We start from the raw sequence: 13259 nt of genomic DNA, 5'->3' as shown, positions 1-13259 counted from the left end.
ACCTTTTGACCACTCTATTCTTTTTCCTTTAATGACTTCAGGCAAGATTCCAAATACTTTCTGGAATTCAAATTACGATAAAGGACCATGAATTTCACCTTTACTGCTTCAATTTCAACTATTTCATCATTTAGCCATAAGAAAATATCATCTCTTAAAAATGGCAGTAAAATTGTACGTCTTCTGTCACTAAAGGTTTCCTCACATACACATTCAGTTTGTGCAGTTGCTTAAGGTTCCATTTTCAGACTATTACACTCATTTCATGTTACTTTTCATTTTTGTTTTGAAACACCTTCTAAGGATTTTGTATTGTTTTTGTGTGTGTTGCTGAAAGTTCTGTGTATAACCCAAAGACAAAACCTAGTAGTTAATATGATGGAAAATTGTGGGTTTTTATGCTGCAATATTATCATTATTATTGTTGGCCTGGGGGGGGAGGGTCATCTACATGGAGACTTTCCACATCCATGGCAAGATAATCCCGATATCATCCCAATAATGTAGATCATATTTTTTTTTTATGACTGAAGCTTTCTATAAGTTAGAGAATCAGAGCACAGTTGGGATGGGTGTTGCAAAGGTAAATCTTTTGTTCTTTTTTTGTTATTGGTTGAGTTGCGTGAAGTTATATTTCTACAGAGGGAGAATTTTGGAGGGCTGAGACCTTACAGAGCGGCTTCTGGTTGCAGGTTGCTGAGGTGTTGATCTTTCATATAATTGCCCTGGGTATCAAAGTTACCTTAACTAGTGCAAAAAGGTGGTTTCTGGGAATTTTTTTATGCAATACAATATAAAGGCTGATGAAGGGATGGGTTTGTGGGAGCTGCCTTCAAGATCCAGCATAACCAAGTTGTATCCCTACTGCTTAAAGTTGTCATTTTGGCCAGAGGGATCCTTACTAGCAAGAATTCATCATGGTAATTGTGAGGATGCACAAGCTTAGGTATTTCAATTTAGTATGAGAAATTCTGCATCTAAATAAGTAAAAGCCTTTTTACAATTCCTCTTAGGCTTGGCATGTTGAGTGCAGGAACTGATGCAATTATTAACTGCAGAATGACTGTAAAGGCCTAAAGAATAACATTTTGATTTTCAGTATTAGCTGATTTCTGATTAGCTACCATCCAGTTACGCTAAGATAACAAGTCAAAGTAGATTCAGTAATGATACAGAATTTAATGTGTAAGAGGTACCTGCATATTTGTTTTGTATTTTCTTGCAATTAGTTGGCCTTTTTGTTGAAAATCCTTTTGAGTTTTTCTGTGGACATTATTCTTGTTCTTCTACATATCATGTTGCTTATAACAGTTTAATCAATTGATAAGTAATTTTGTAAATGTTCTCATAGAAAGCTAATTTAAAGGAGTAGTTGTCATCTGAACAAGACTAAGAAAGTCATTTTGGTTGCTAGTGTCTGATAGAGCAAGGTGATAAAGTTTTCTTCTAATTTCCAGTAGATCTTGTATAATGGTAGAGGGTGGGAGCAGAGTGGGGATGTGTCCCATCACTGACATCTGGGACACAGAGGGAAATCATGCTGGATGTGTACGCAGCACTTCTTGACAGGTTTTCCAGATCACAGTACTAGGATGATCTTTGCTGATTAATTCCCAGATGTTGCTTCCCCTTATTTGCAGCTTTGTTAAACTACATCTCAAATGTCTTGTCTGTCTTCTATACTTGGGCCAATATCAAGGGGGCTGGATTCCTTCTGCCTGTCGCTCTGCAGTGGTGCCTTGGAGAACAATTTCAGATCAGGAAGTCATGCCACATGTTGAATAATTGGGGGTGGTGGTGGGGGGTGGTGGTACTAGATCCGAGTAAAATCTGTTGCTTTTTGTTCAGTACTATGTGTTTTGATGGATGTATTTATCAATTAAAATATTACATAACAGTAGCTTGACTTCATGAGGTTAAGGTTAGCTTAATAAAATTCAGAACTAAATCTGCATGTTTGATGATGGTCTGTGAAACTGAATTTGAGTTGATTGGCCATGAAAGCTGTGTGACAAGTGGTATAAATTGGGAAAAATGCATGACTAGTCAGGCATGGAAGAGACAGAAGATTTTCTTATCTTGTTTTCCATTTCAAGTTTATGTAGTTCTCTTGCATTTTACTTGGGCTCTGTGTCCTGTCTCCTAATATTAGATAGAACAATCTTTAAGAAAAATAAGTTAAGAAAAAATGTCATTAAAATGTTATATGATCTTCAGAGTTGCTTGTTCGCATTGGAGATGTAGTTATCTGTGATTAATCAGTAAGGCATTGGAGATGTAGTTATTTGTGACTAATCACCCTAGATGTTCCAGCTGAAAATGAATTGTAAAGGAGGAAAAAAGCAAAAGTAGAAAATCTTTCTGTATTGTCTATGTTTATTTTTTTATTTTTAATATTTTTTATATATTTATTTTCTCCATGAAAATAAATATAAATAGAAAAATGGGGTGGATGGGTTTTCTTAACAGTTTATGTAAACTACAGTAGCATAATCGCATTCTGAAACTGGTTCTGATATCACTGGGTTAAACTTCGCTTTCACATACTTATGTGGCAAGAGATGTAGGTACTGAATCTCTCTCTTTTATCTCCCCCCCCCCCCCCCCCCCCCTTTTTTTTTTTAATGCACTGGTCAGAAATTGGTTCGGTGTTTTATTTGTAATTATATGTCTTGACCTGCAGTGAGGAGAAAGAGTTCACATCTCCCTAACACACAAACAAAAATGATTGTGGCGGTGCAATTTGTATGCATAATTAGCATGTAAATCACAAGGGCAATTTCTGCTTCTGCTCAAGATCTAAATCTTTTACCCTCTTAATGTAGAGAAGAGATCACATAAACAGACAAGGTCAACTTATGTTTGGCTGCTACACTTGGAGATGTGTTAGAAATCTTGCACCCAAAAAGTGGCATAAACTAGAAGTGGAGTGCACAGATTTTCCTGTATAAAGAACGCTTTACAAGACTTTTAAAGCAGACGGTTATGTAGCTATATCAAAGGTATTTCTGTTATAGGCAGTAGTAATTGTACTAAGAGGAGCAGAGGTAGTTGTCTATGAGATCTTTGCTGACTGGAAAGTGGACGTATGTAACGCAACTTTAATGTGCACTATTTTGATAGCTGAATATAGCCATTATTTGGAGTTTCATTTTATCCATGTAAAATAAAATTCTTTGCCTTGTCATCTTCTATGTATTTCATTATTACATTTTCTCTGTGGAACAATTTATAATAAAATATAAAGAGAACAGTACAGTTCTTCATATTGAAAGCTATAAAGAAGAATAGTGTTTTGGATTACTTCCTGAGGTTTATGTAAAAACATGTGGTTCCAGTAGATCTAAATTTTTACCTGACAGAAAACATTGCTAAACATAAGCAAAATAAGAACAGTAAATGCTGAATTATATTGCACAAGGTTACTGTGAAGACTTATTGTGCAGAGTGAACTGTTTGAAAATTACTGAAACCTGTATTTGCAGATGAAAACAAACATCAAAGCAGCATGCAATCTTTTTTACCTTTCCTAGTAATTATTTCTGTGACTGTATGTTTTAACTGCCTTGTGAAGATGGCGTTCAGAGTCGTGAATGACTGCCTGTACCTATACACACATTGCATGGATGAGTCACATTCTGTACTGGTGGTTCAATATCATTGTGCAAGTTAAAATAGCATTTCTAATGTTCTGTTATTAAACAGCTATTTTCATATTCTGAACAATTCAAAGAAAAGAATCGAAGCAAACGTTACCTACAGCATGTTACTTTCTGTGGTGTATGAATGATGTGTGATACCCATTTTAAAATCTTAGTCCTGATTCACTGGTTTTCTTTAGTTTTGAGTTGGTTTGTGATGTCTGAGTGTGTACTCAACTCTCACTGGACCTCAAGGATGAGGTGCAGCAGCTTCAAGAGGCAGCGCACAGCCAGTTGTTTCCAGTATATATATGGAAGTACTTCCATACAATACCCACACTATTAAATACAGCAGTTGTACGTGAGTGTGACTTGAATGAAATTTATTCTAGTTCAGACTGTTAGCTATTTTTGTCCCTGTGTTGTCATTTCTTCAACTTTCTCTCTCCCACTTTGCCTGTCTCAGAAGGTGAAAAAGAAATCTTCACAAAATCTCTCTTCCACCTCCCTGCCACAAGCTATTGCAATATAAAGAAATACTCTCCCTAAAGACCATGTGTCCCTGTAAATATTTAGGTCTAACTTATTTTTTCACCTTTGACTTAACAGGCCCTAATACATCACTCCCATTATTATTCTACTGTCATCTATCCCCCTCTTTTTACTTTTTCATATAATGCTGACAGGTGTACAGTGTTATTAGTTTCCTGAGGTTTTTTCTGCTGTTATTCCATGGTGACAATGGCAATGGGCATTTTGTGACAAACTCTGATATCACACAATTCTGTATTTCCCTGCAGTCCTTGTTCAATGTATATATTTTCAATACATATTTCTTACTTTTATGCCTTCTAGACAGTAGGTTATCTAGTGGAGGAACCTTTTCTAGTATTTGTGTAGGCTTTTAAACACTGAGAAATTAACTACAGTCACTTTTAAGAGTAATCTTAGAAAAGAGGACTGAAGGAATTTTGGGAGATTTGCTATATTTATCTACATGCAGAACTATTTACACCAATAGCATTTATATATTTTCCTAGTCTGTTCCTAAGACCTCCCACTGATGGAAAGTCCACAGACTTCCTGGGTATAAACCCCCATAGTTCAACAATCACTGAAGACGGGCACCAGGTGATCACTGGCCATTGAAAGTCCTGTGCTGCTGAATAGGAAAGCTACCTACTGTCAGTACAATAGAGTGACATGACTTGCAAGAAGGATATCCTTCAACCAGTGCTGTATCCTTCAATGAATGTCGTACGGGCTCAGAGAGGGGGAAAAAAAAAATAAAAAAAAATGCTGTTACCAAAGTATTGGAAGGGTTGGAAGGTGTGTGATGGCTGCTGGAGGAGGGTGACTTGTACATAGGTTACTTAGACTTTGGCAGCATTTTAAGTATGTTAATTTGTACTTTTAACATTTGGTATTTTACAGTTGGCTGTGATACAGTAATTTGTCCTTGAATAAAAGTAGTCTCAAGCTATATCTTTCTTTCTATTTTTATACAGCTAGCATACAGAGTTGGGAATTACCCTAGTTTTTGAAGTCTGTTTGTCTTGTACATGGTTACTATATTTTTTTTTTTTTTACAGGATTTATCCAGCAGTTTAAATACTGCCTTTCATAGTAACTCTATTTACAAAGTATCAGTAGAGCTTTTTACTTACTTAAATGTGTATGTGTATTTGAAAATCACTTAAACTGTTCTCTTCAGAATCGCATGTATAAATAGCTGCTAAACATATATATATATGACAGATTGATATTTGTTCATTAAAAGCAGAAAATGACTGTTTGAACAGATAGATGAAACTACTACTTTTGTTATCCAGGCTAAAAGAAATAAGAATTTTCTAACTTAAAGCTTTTGGAGCACTTTAAAATACATTGACTCACACTTGTTGAACATATAAGTAATTTTTAATTGGCTATTGTTTGTATAAGCAATTAAAATTTATAGGCCCCTCACCTTGTTTCTTGTTTTCTATCCAAATCCTTTGTGGCAAAAACTGGTAATGCTTAGGAGAAAATAAAACTGGCTACTGAGTTGATGCATGTTTGCCTTCCCTCAGCCAGTGGTTCTTGCCTTCTCTGTCCTTCCAGAAGGCAATAGGAAGGACTCCACTGGGTGCAAAAGTCCTCACTGGAGGGGGCAGATTTGGGAGAGTCAGAGATGCTGCATTCGTGATGCTACTTGACAAACTAAGCAAGGTAGAGCCAGAAACTTGAGCCCCCTTGCTGGGGAAAGGGTTTGTTGTAGAACTGGGCATCAGTTTAGACACTCTGATGGCTGGACAAAAAATTGGCCTTGTAAAACTCAAGAGCAATTGCCCTCACTTAAGAAACATTGTACAGGGTAAAATATATTGAGAGAAAATTCAACCTCTATACTTGTTTCTAATTCTGTGCCTTTTTAGTGGATCATTTATTTTTGTGAGCTATTTGAGTGATGCACAAAGAATTGGTGCTGTGGGCAGGAGTAATTCTATTGTCAGCACTGTACAAACGAAAAAACCGGAATGAATCTATGGCAATGGAAGGAATTGAACTGGATATCCTATTTCTGTGGTTTTCCTGTTATTGAGGATCCTCCTTAGTAATCCAATAGGTGAGCAACAGGAATTGTGAATATAGGTATAACCCAGGTTCGACATCGTAACCTGCTCTGAATAAAAACATGAAACTCTACAAGGAATTAGCTGTTTAACATTTCATGTTAATCAGATGGCATGTCTATGTTTAATAGGTCAAGTAGCAACTGAGAAAACTCAGAAGCTGAATTAACTGTCCTTTCGCAGATTTTCTGACATTATGAGTTGTTATACTTGACCTAATCTTTCTTTGACCTGCAGCCTTCAATTTTTAGAAGTGTTTCTCAAGAGTAAAAGCTTCTTTTTTGCTTTCTTGATGTAATATATTAACACAAAACTTACTTTTCTTGTAGGGTGCTTTGAGTGTTGCATCAAATGCCTGGGAGGTATTCCCTATGCATCTTTGATTGCTACCATCCTGCTATATGCTGGAGTTGCGCTGTTCTGCGGTTGTGGACATGAAGCACTTTCAGGAACTGTCAACATTCTGCAAACCTACTTTGAGATGACACGAGCTGCAGGAGATGTTATTGATGTCTTTACTATGTAAGTTGCTAGTTTCTTTTAATTGTTTCCTTTTAAAACTGTTGAAAAATTCCACAGGGAATATAAATTTGACTGAAGAAAATGTGTTGTAATGAAAATCATAGAAAGAATAATTTGAGTAAGCTCAGCAGATGAAGTTTTGACAGAGCTGATATTTTTACTATTTACGAGCAATTTGAAATACTGTTTGATATCCCATAGTTATAATTTAATTATTTAACTTATTACTAAACATTGCTTCATATAATACTGATGAAACTGTTTCATCTATGTTTGCTTTTATCCTTTTTATCCTGTGATAATGTTTTGCTGAAATGTGTAAAAAAATTAAAAAAAAAATCTCTATACTCTAAATAGATAAAGCAGGAGTGTGTAACAAATAACAGATTAGTTCAGGCAATAATGCAATAAAGAAGTAACTGAAGAGCTGTGTAGAACCTGGAGTCTTGAAATGTCAAAACTCTATTGCCTCTGGTTTTCCTAGAATTCATTTGTTTTGAAGGTTTCATGCTTTGTTACTCCTGAAACCTGTTTCTGGAAGGCCTTTGTTTTGTTGAGCATCTCCTTCCCTTTGGTAAATTAATTACATTTAACAAAGTAGTTTACTGTAACCTGGAATTAAATTATGTATTTTCTAATCTTATTATCTCTTTAAAATATGATTTTCTTAGGTATTTGAAATTTGAAATTGTTATCTGGCTGCTAGTGGTTATGACTAAAGCTGAAGAATCCTATCCTCAAATGTGTAAGCCCATTCTTTCATGAATGTTCTTTGGAGAAGTGAAGTGATTTGATCATCCATCAAAACATTGACCTCTTATGATGGATAGTTCCATGATAATGACAGCTCAGTGCTTAGCAGTGGTCAAAAAGCAAATCAAGTACCAGGAACTACTGGGAAAATCATAGAGAAACAGAGAATATACTTATGACATTGTATAAATCCATCCTTCATCCCTATCATTAATACTGTGTACAATATTGATGCCCCAAAGGCGGCAAAAAAAAAATGATTAGAGTTATAGAACAGAGGCTGTATGGTTAAAAATTGAGTATAGTAGGACTCTTCAACCTAGAAATAGAGTGATTAAGATCTGTTGGGGTAGAAGTCTGTAAATTCACAATGTTCTGGATAAGGTGTGCAAGGTTAGATTGTGTCTTTCTTCCAGTACAAGAACCTTGAGGTATCATAGGAAACTAGTAGGCATCAGGTTCAGAAGGAACAAGTGATGGTTCTTCAATTGTTGTATAGCAGACCTGCGAAGCTAGTTGCATATTGTGGATGCCGAAAGCTTATACGGGTTCAAGGGAAGACTGGATAATCCTTTAATCCATTGATGGTTTCTAATCGCATGCAGACTTATCCAGCTCAGGAAGTCCCAGAGGCTAGAATAGCATTGGGGGCGATCCTACTGACTTGCCTGCTCTTACTTTTTTTATATTCATTGTTTGAGATGGGAAAATGGACAAGATATATATTTGATCTGACCTGGTACCAGTTTTCATAATAGCTAGAAACAGAATCTTGAATCTCATAACTTGTGTTGTACTATATTATCGACACCCTTTCCAAAGCTTCTTTGTGGACATTAGCACTATTGTTTGTGGAATTATTAGTCAGAAGGGAGAATGTACCAAATAAGTATGTCACTGCTATGCCATATCCAAATTTCTTCTTAGGACCAAGAAATTTAGCTGTTCTTGTATAAGAACATGTTGGGTAGATGAGCAGTATGTGACTTCTGCTTTGCCTTTTTTGGCTTGTCATTGAAAATAATGGGTCTGACTTGACTTGGTGGCTAAGGTTCATTGTTATCCTGAATGAGAGATCAGTCATTTTATTAGGCTCTAACTTATTTTATTAGTCCCTAGGAAGCCATTAGTGCAGAACGGCCACAAATCAATGCTTTCTCTTCATAGCAAGTTTTCCAGCTTCCCTCTGTCAAATACTTAAGTGAAAATATCCGTCATAGTTCAAATGCATACAATTCACTGAAAATGATTAAGGAACTGTAAAGGTGATGTAGGCTTTTTTTTTTCTTGTTTGGCTTAGCTAGCATCTTTTTTATTTGTTTGGGTTTTTTGTTAAAGATATACTAAGCCAAATTCTTTCCTTGGCAGACCTACTGGAATTGAATTTCCAGTTTATTCAGTTGCGAAAGATGTCTCTAAAGTTATGTGTTAAAGGGAGCAGGAGCAAATATTTTGACTAAAAGCAAATGACCCACTGCTTTTAACTGGATAAACTGTGTGATTCTCAAACTTGCATATTTTAATTTTCTACCTGCTTAAGTAGATATTACTCTGCTTTTTAAAATAATTCTGTAGGGAGAAGAAATGTTTGATATTTTGTCACAACTTTTGATTAACAGTTGGCAGTACAAAAGCCCTATGGCAATTATATTGCTCTGAAAGGCCAAAAAGCAGAAAGAAAAAAATACGTAAGAAGAAACCACCAGTGCAATGCCTACATTCTTAAAACAATACATATTGAAATGGAAATAAAAACCTCATTTTTTATTGTTCTGACTAGAAATAATAAGAATTAAAATAAAAATAAATCTAGCAGTGTGCCCTCCTAAATTATACTTTATTAAGGTTATTTAAGACATTTTGGCTCCTAATACTTCTAGTGCTGTGAAGTGTCTCAGTCTAATCTGGAGTCCATCCTTCAGTGATAAATATGCTAGACAGAGTGAAGTGGAGTGAAGTTTGTTAGATTCTGTTTAATCATGCTTATGGTTTATGCCTATTTTTTTATTAGCATGGTGGATTTCAAATGTAATTCAGAATAAAAATCAATCTCTGTTTGGGAGCTACTTGTGTGAGTGGTAAGATAAGGGCTTTTTAAACTGTGCCCACAACTGTGTGTGTTCAAACTCAAATAATACAACTCACAAGCCTTCCTGTATCTTTTATCTTTGTCACTAGAGTTACTCATTGCAATTTAAAAGAAGCAGCAGACCCCTGTAGAGAAAGTAGGGCATAACGAGGGCATAAACAAGATCTGAAAAGCTCTTTAAATGCCTAAAATAAAAGCCAAAGTAACTAAATCCAACAAAGCCATTCAGAAATGTCCGTGTCAATGTCCCTGAGGGCACCAACAGCCCTCATTGTCCCTGCCTGGCCTCCCCTCAACCTGCCCATGGTCCAGGACTCCACCTCAGCCCAGCCCGGGGCTCTCAGTCCCTCACCACAGACTCACCCAGCCGTGGGGCTGGGGCTGCCCTGCCTGCCCCGTGGCTGCCCCACTCCCTGGCTGGGGTGCTGGGTGGGCCCTGGCTGTCCCTTGGGGAACCCTGTCCCACATAGTGCCCTCATGCCTGGGGAGAGACTAATTAATTAAGAACCTGCAATAGGCCTCAAAGTCCCCTTGGAGGGCCCTGCCCTTGGGGGTTCAGCCAAGAGCAGCAGCCCCATGGGAAAGAAGAGGGGGTCTGAATGCTTGATTCCAGATCCCCAGACTCTTATCTGAGTTCAAATAATATATACCAGCTGCAGTTCATATCTGCTTTGGAAATAGTAATAAGTAGTAAATATTTATAATTTTAAAAATGAAGAGCAAGTTTTGCAGCTGGTTTTAAAATTCCTTAAATGCCAGTCAGTTAAATCAATTTTCTCAAATTTGTGATTTTATTTTTTTCCAAGTTAAATTATGGAATAATCATGGTCAATAATTCCGAGGTATTACAGACATCCTGGATGGATGCTGCGTGGGGTAGAGCTTTTATATCAAAGGTTTATAGTAAAGAATCCTCTTTTGCTTGCTTGTTTTGAGGGGGGGGGAATTAACCCCAAATTTGGCCTATAATAGAGTGCTTAAAACAATAGTTTCTAAAAAGTAACAATGATTTTTTTTTTAAAAGGATTTTGTCTCAAAGTACTGGATTACAGCCTGACTTGAATTTCTTCAGGGTGATGCAGGTAAAACAGATACTCTAAACTCTTGAAAAGTAAAATAAATCAAATGTATTCAAATTCATGAGAACACCTACTGTACATACAGGTATACCTTACAGAGAGAGCATATCTTCAAAAAACACAGAGCTGAAGGAGGTAGACTCATCTCTTTTTACACAGTCATTTCTAAATCCATGAACCTTTAATAAATTGGATGGTTATAAAAAACATTTGGAATTATCAACGAGTGACCTGTTCCTTGGAATTAATGGCTAATTATATTACTTTCTGAGTCACTTTTGTGAAACTTCATTCCCCCTAGTCTCAGACTTCTTCACTATCAACATTATCACATTTTCACTGCTCTAATGGTAGCTGCTTTTTTGGGAAATTGTTTGGGGATTTAATGTACAGAAGTCAGAGAAGTCAGAGGCTGTTGTTTGGGATGTGGATTCCATCAGTGGATGTAGAGTGGTTATTTTAGTTCCTTGTGATTCAAAGGGATCCTAAGAAAATAAATATGGTAGTTTCAATTATCCTGAAAACTGCCTTTATAATATTTTAACTGTAAGAGGTGAATGGTTTATGTAGTCCACTTTGTCAGTTTAACACCTCTGTAAGCTTCACTGAAACTGAGTAATCTGCTTGAGGCAAATGAGGTATTCAGTCACTCTTCTAACAACTTAAAAACCTGCAGAGTACACTTTATCTGTAAAGTACTGGGTATAACTAGATTCGCTTAGTTAATCACTGATTCTGACGAGATTCCGAAGACAGCAAAAATAGATGTGTGATTACCAAATATGTATTGTATCAGCTGGATTTTTATATTTTTCTCATTGTGGTGGGTTGACCCTGGCTGGGGGCCAGGTGCCCACCAAAGCTGCTCTATCACTCCCCTCATTCACTAGACAGGGGAGAAAAAGTATAACGAAAGTCTTATGGGTCGAGATAAGGACAGTGAGAGATCACTCACTAATTATCGTCACAGGCAAAACAGACTGAACGTAGAGAGAAAATTCATCTAATTTATTACCAAGCAAAAGAGTAGAGGAATGAGACAATCAAATCTCAAACCACCTCCCCCCACCCCTCCCATCTTCCCGGGCTCAATTTCACTCCCAGTTTCAACCTCCTCTCCCCTCAGCGGCACAGGGGGACGGGGAATGGGGGTTACAGTCAGTTTATCACACATTGTTTCTGCCGCTTCTTCCTCCTCAGGGGGAGGACTCCTCTTATTCTTCCCCTGCTCCAGCGTGGGGTCCCTCTCACGGGAGACAGTCCTTCACAAACTTCTCCAACGTGAGTCTCTCTCACGGGCTACAGTGCTTCACGAACTGCTCCACCATAGATCTCTCCCACAGGGTGCAGACCTTCAGGAGCAAACTGCTCCAGCGTGGGTCCCCCACAGGGTCACAAGTCCTGCCAGCAAACCTGCTCTGGCGTGGGCTCCTCTCTCCACAGGTCCACAGGTCCTGCCAGGAGCTTGCTGCAGCGTGGGCTTCCCACAGGGCCACTGCCTCCTTCAGGTGTCTCCACCTGCTCTGGTGTGGGGTCCTCCATGGTCTACAGGTGGAATCTCTACACCCCCTCATCCTTCCTCCATGGGCTGCAGGGGGACAGCCTGCTTCACCATGGTCTTCACCACGGGCTGCAGGAGGATCTCTGCTCCGGCGCCTGGAGCACCTCCTGCCCCTCCTTCTGCACTGACCTTGGTGTCTGCAGAGTTTCTTACATCTTCTCACTCCTCTCTCCAGCTGCAAAAGCTCTCCATAAGTTGTTTTTCCCTTCTTAAATATGTTATCACAGAGGCGCTGATTGGCTTGGCCTTGGCCAGCGGTGGGTCCGTCTTGGAGCTGGCTGGCATTGGCTCTATCAGACACAGGGGAAGCTTCTAGCAGCTTCTCACAGAAGCCACCCCTGTAGCCCCCGTCACTACCAAAACCTTGCCGTGCAAACCCAATACACTGGTGTTTGGAACAAATTCTGGAAGACGTGTTTTAGGAAATCAGCAGCATGGGGTATGTTTGACGTATTTCCTAAGAGCATTTTTTCACAGTTCTTTCTCCTTAGTATGCAAGGCCAGTTAGTGCCATCTGTCACATGTTTGTGATATATAGGCCATGAAACAAGGGAATCACACTCTTAGAGTAGAAAATGAAGAAATCTTCCTGATAGAAACATTAGCAACATTTTCCTACTACAGTCAGAGCTAATTCAGGTTGTTGTAAATTCACTTCCTTTTAAAGGTGTGAAACCAAATAGTAAACTAAGTGAAGTTTCAGTCTGTGATTCTGTTGTCACTATCTTCCCTATTGGAAGTGCCACAGGCATTCTACTGGAGCCACCTTCTTACAGCTAAAAATTTTCTTCCTTTCAAAACATGAAAGCCTGTGTTTCAGATGTTGTCCTGTCCGGGTTTGATGCTTGCTGATAACCTGTTAGTGTATAGTCATTGTTTATTAAAAGGATATTATTTAGTAATATATATATGTATGTGCAATTGTTGTCTTTTGAGAAAATCAAAAGAGCATGCATAGAAGCTTTTATATTCCCTCTCTTAGTGTTCGAAAGCTGTGTT

At 37.9% G+C, this 13259-nt stretch overlaps 1 protein-coding gene across 1 annotated transcript in view; it reads left to right on the top strand.

The window, feature by feature from the left end:
* GPM6A (glycoprotein M6A) overlaps positions 1-13259 on the top strand; it is a 124815-nt gene that overhangs the window by 75224 nt on the left and 36332 nt on the right. The window contains exon 2 of the mRNA XM_075751922.1: positions 6586-6778. Within this exon, the coding sequence (XP_075608037.1) occupies positions 6586-6778 (193 nt within the window). The remainder of the gene's footprint in view (positions 1-6585; positions 6779-13259) is intronic.

The sequence above is a fragment of the Balearica regulorum genome, chromosome 4, assembly GCF_011004875.1.
Source record: "Balearica regulorum gibbericeps isolate bBalReg1 chromosome 4, bBalReg1.pri, whole genome shotgun sequence".
Taxonomy (NCBI): domain Eukaryota; kingdom Metazoa; phylum Chordata; class Aves; order Gruiformes; family Gruidae; genus Balearica; species Balearica regulorum.
The sequence above is the reverse complement of the archived record's forward strand: the minus strand, read 5'-3'. Positions and strand labels throughout refer to the sequence as shown.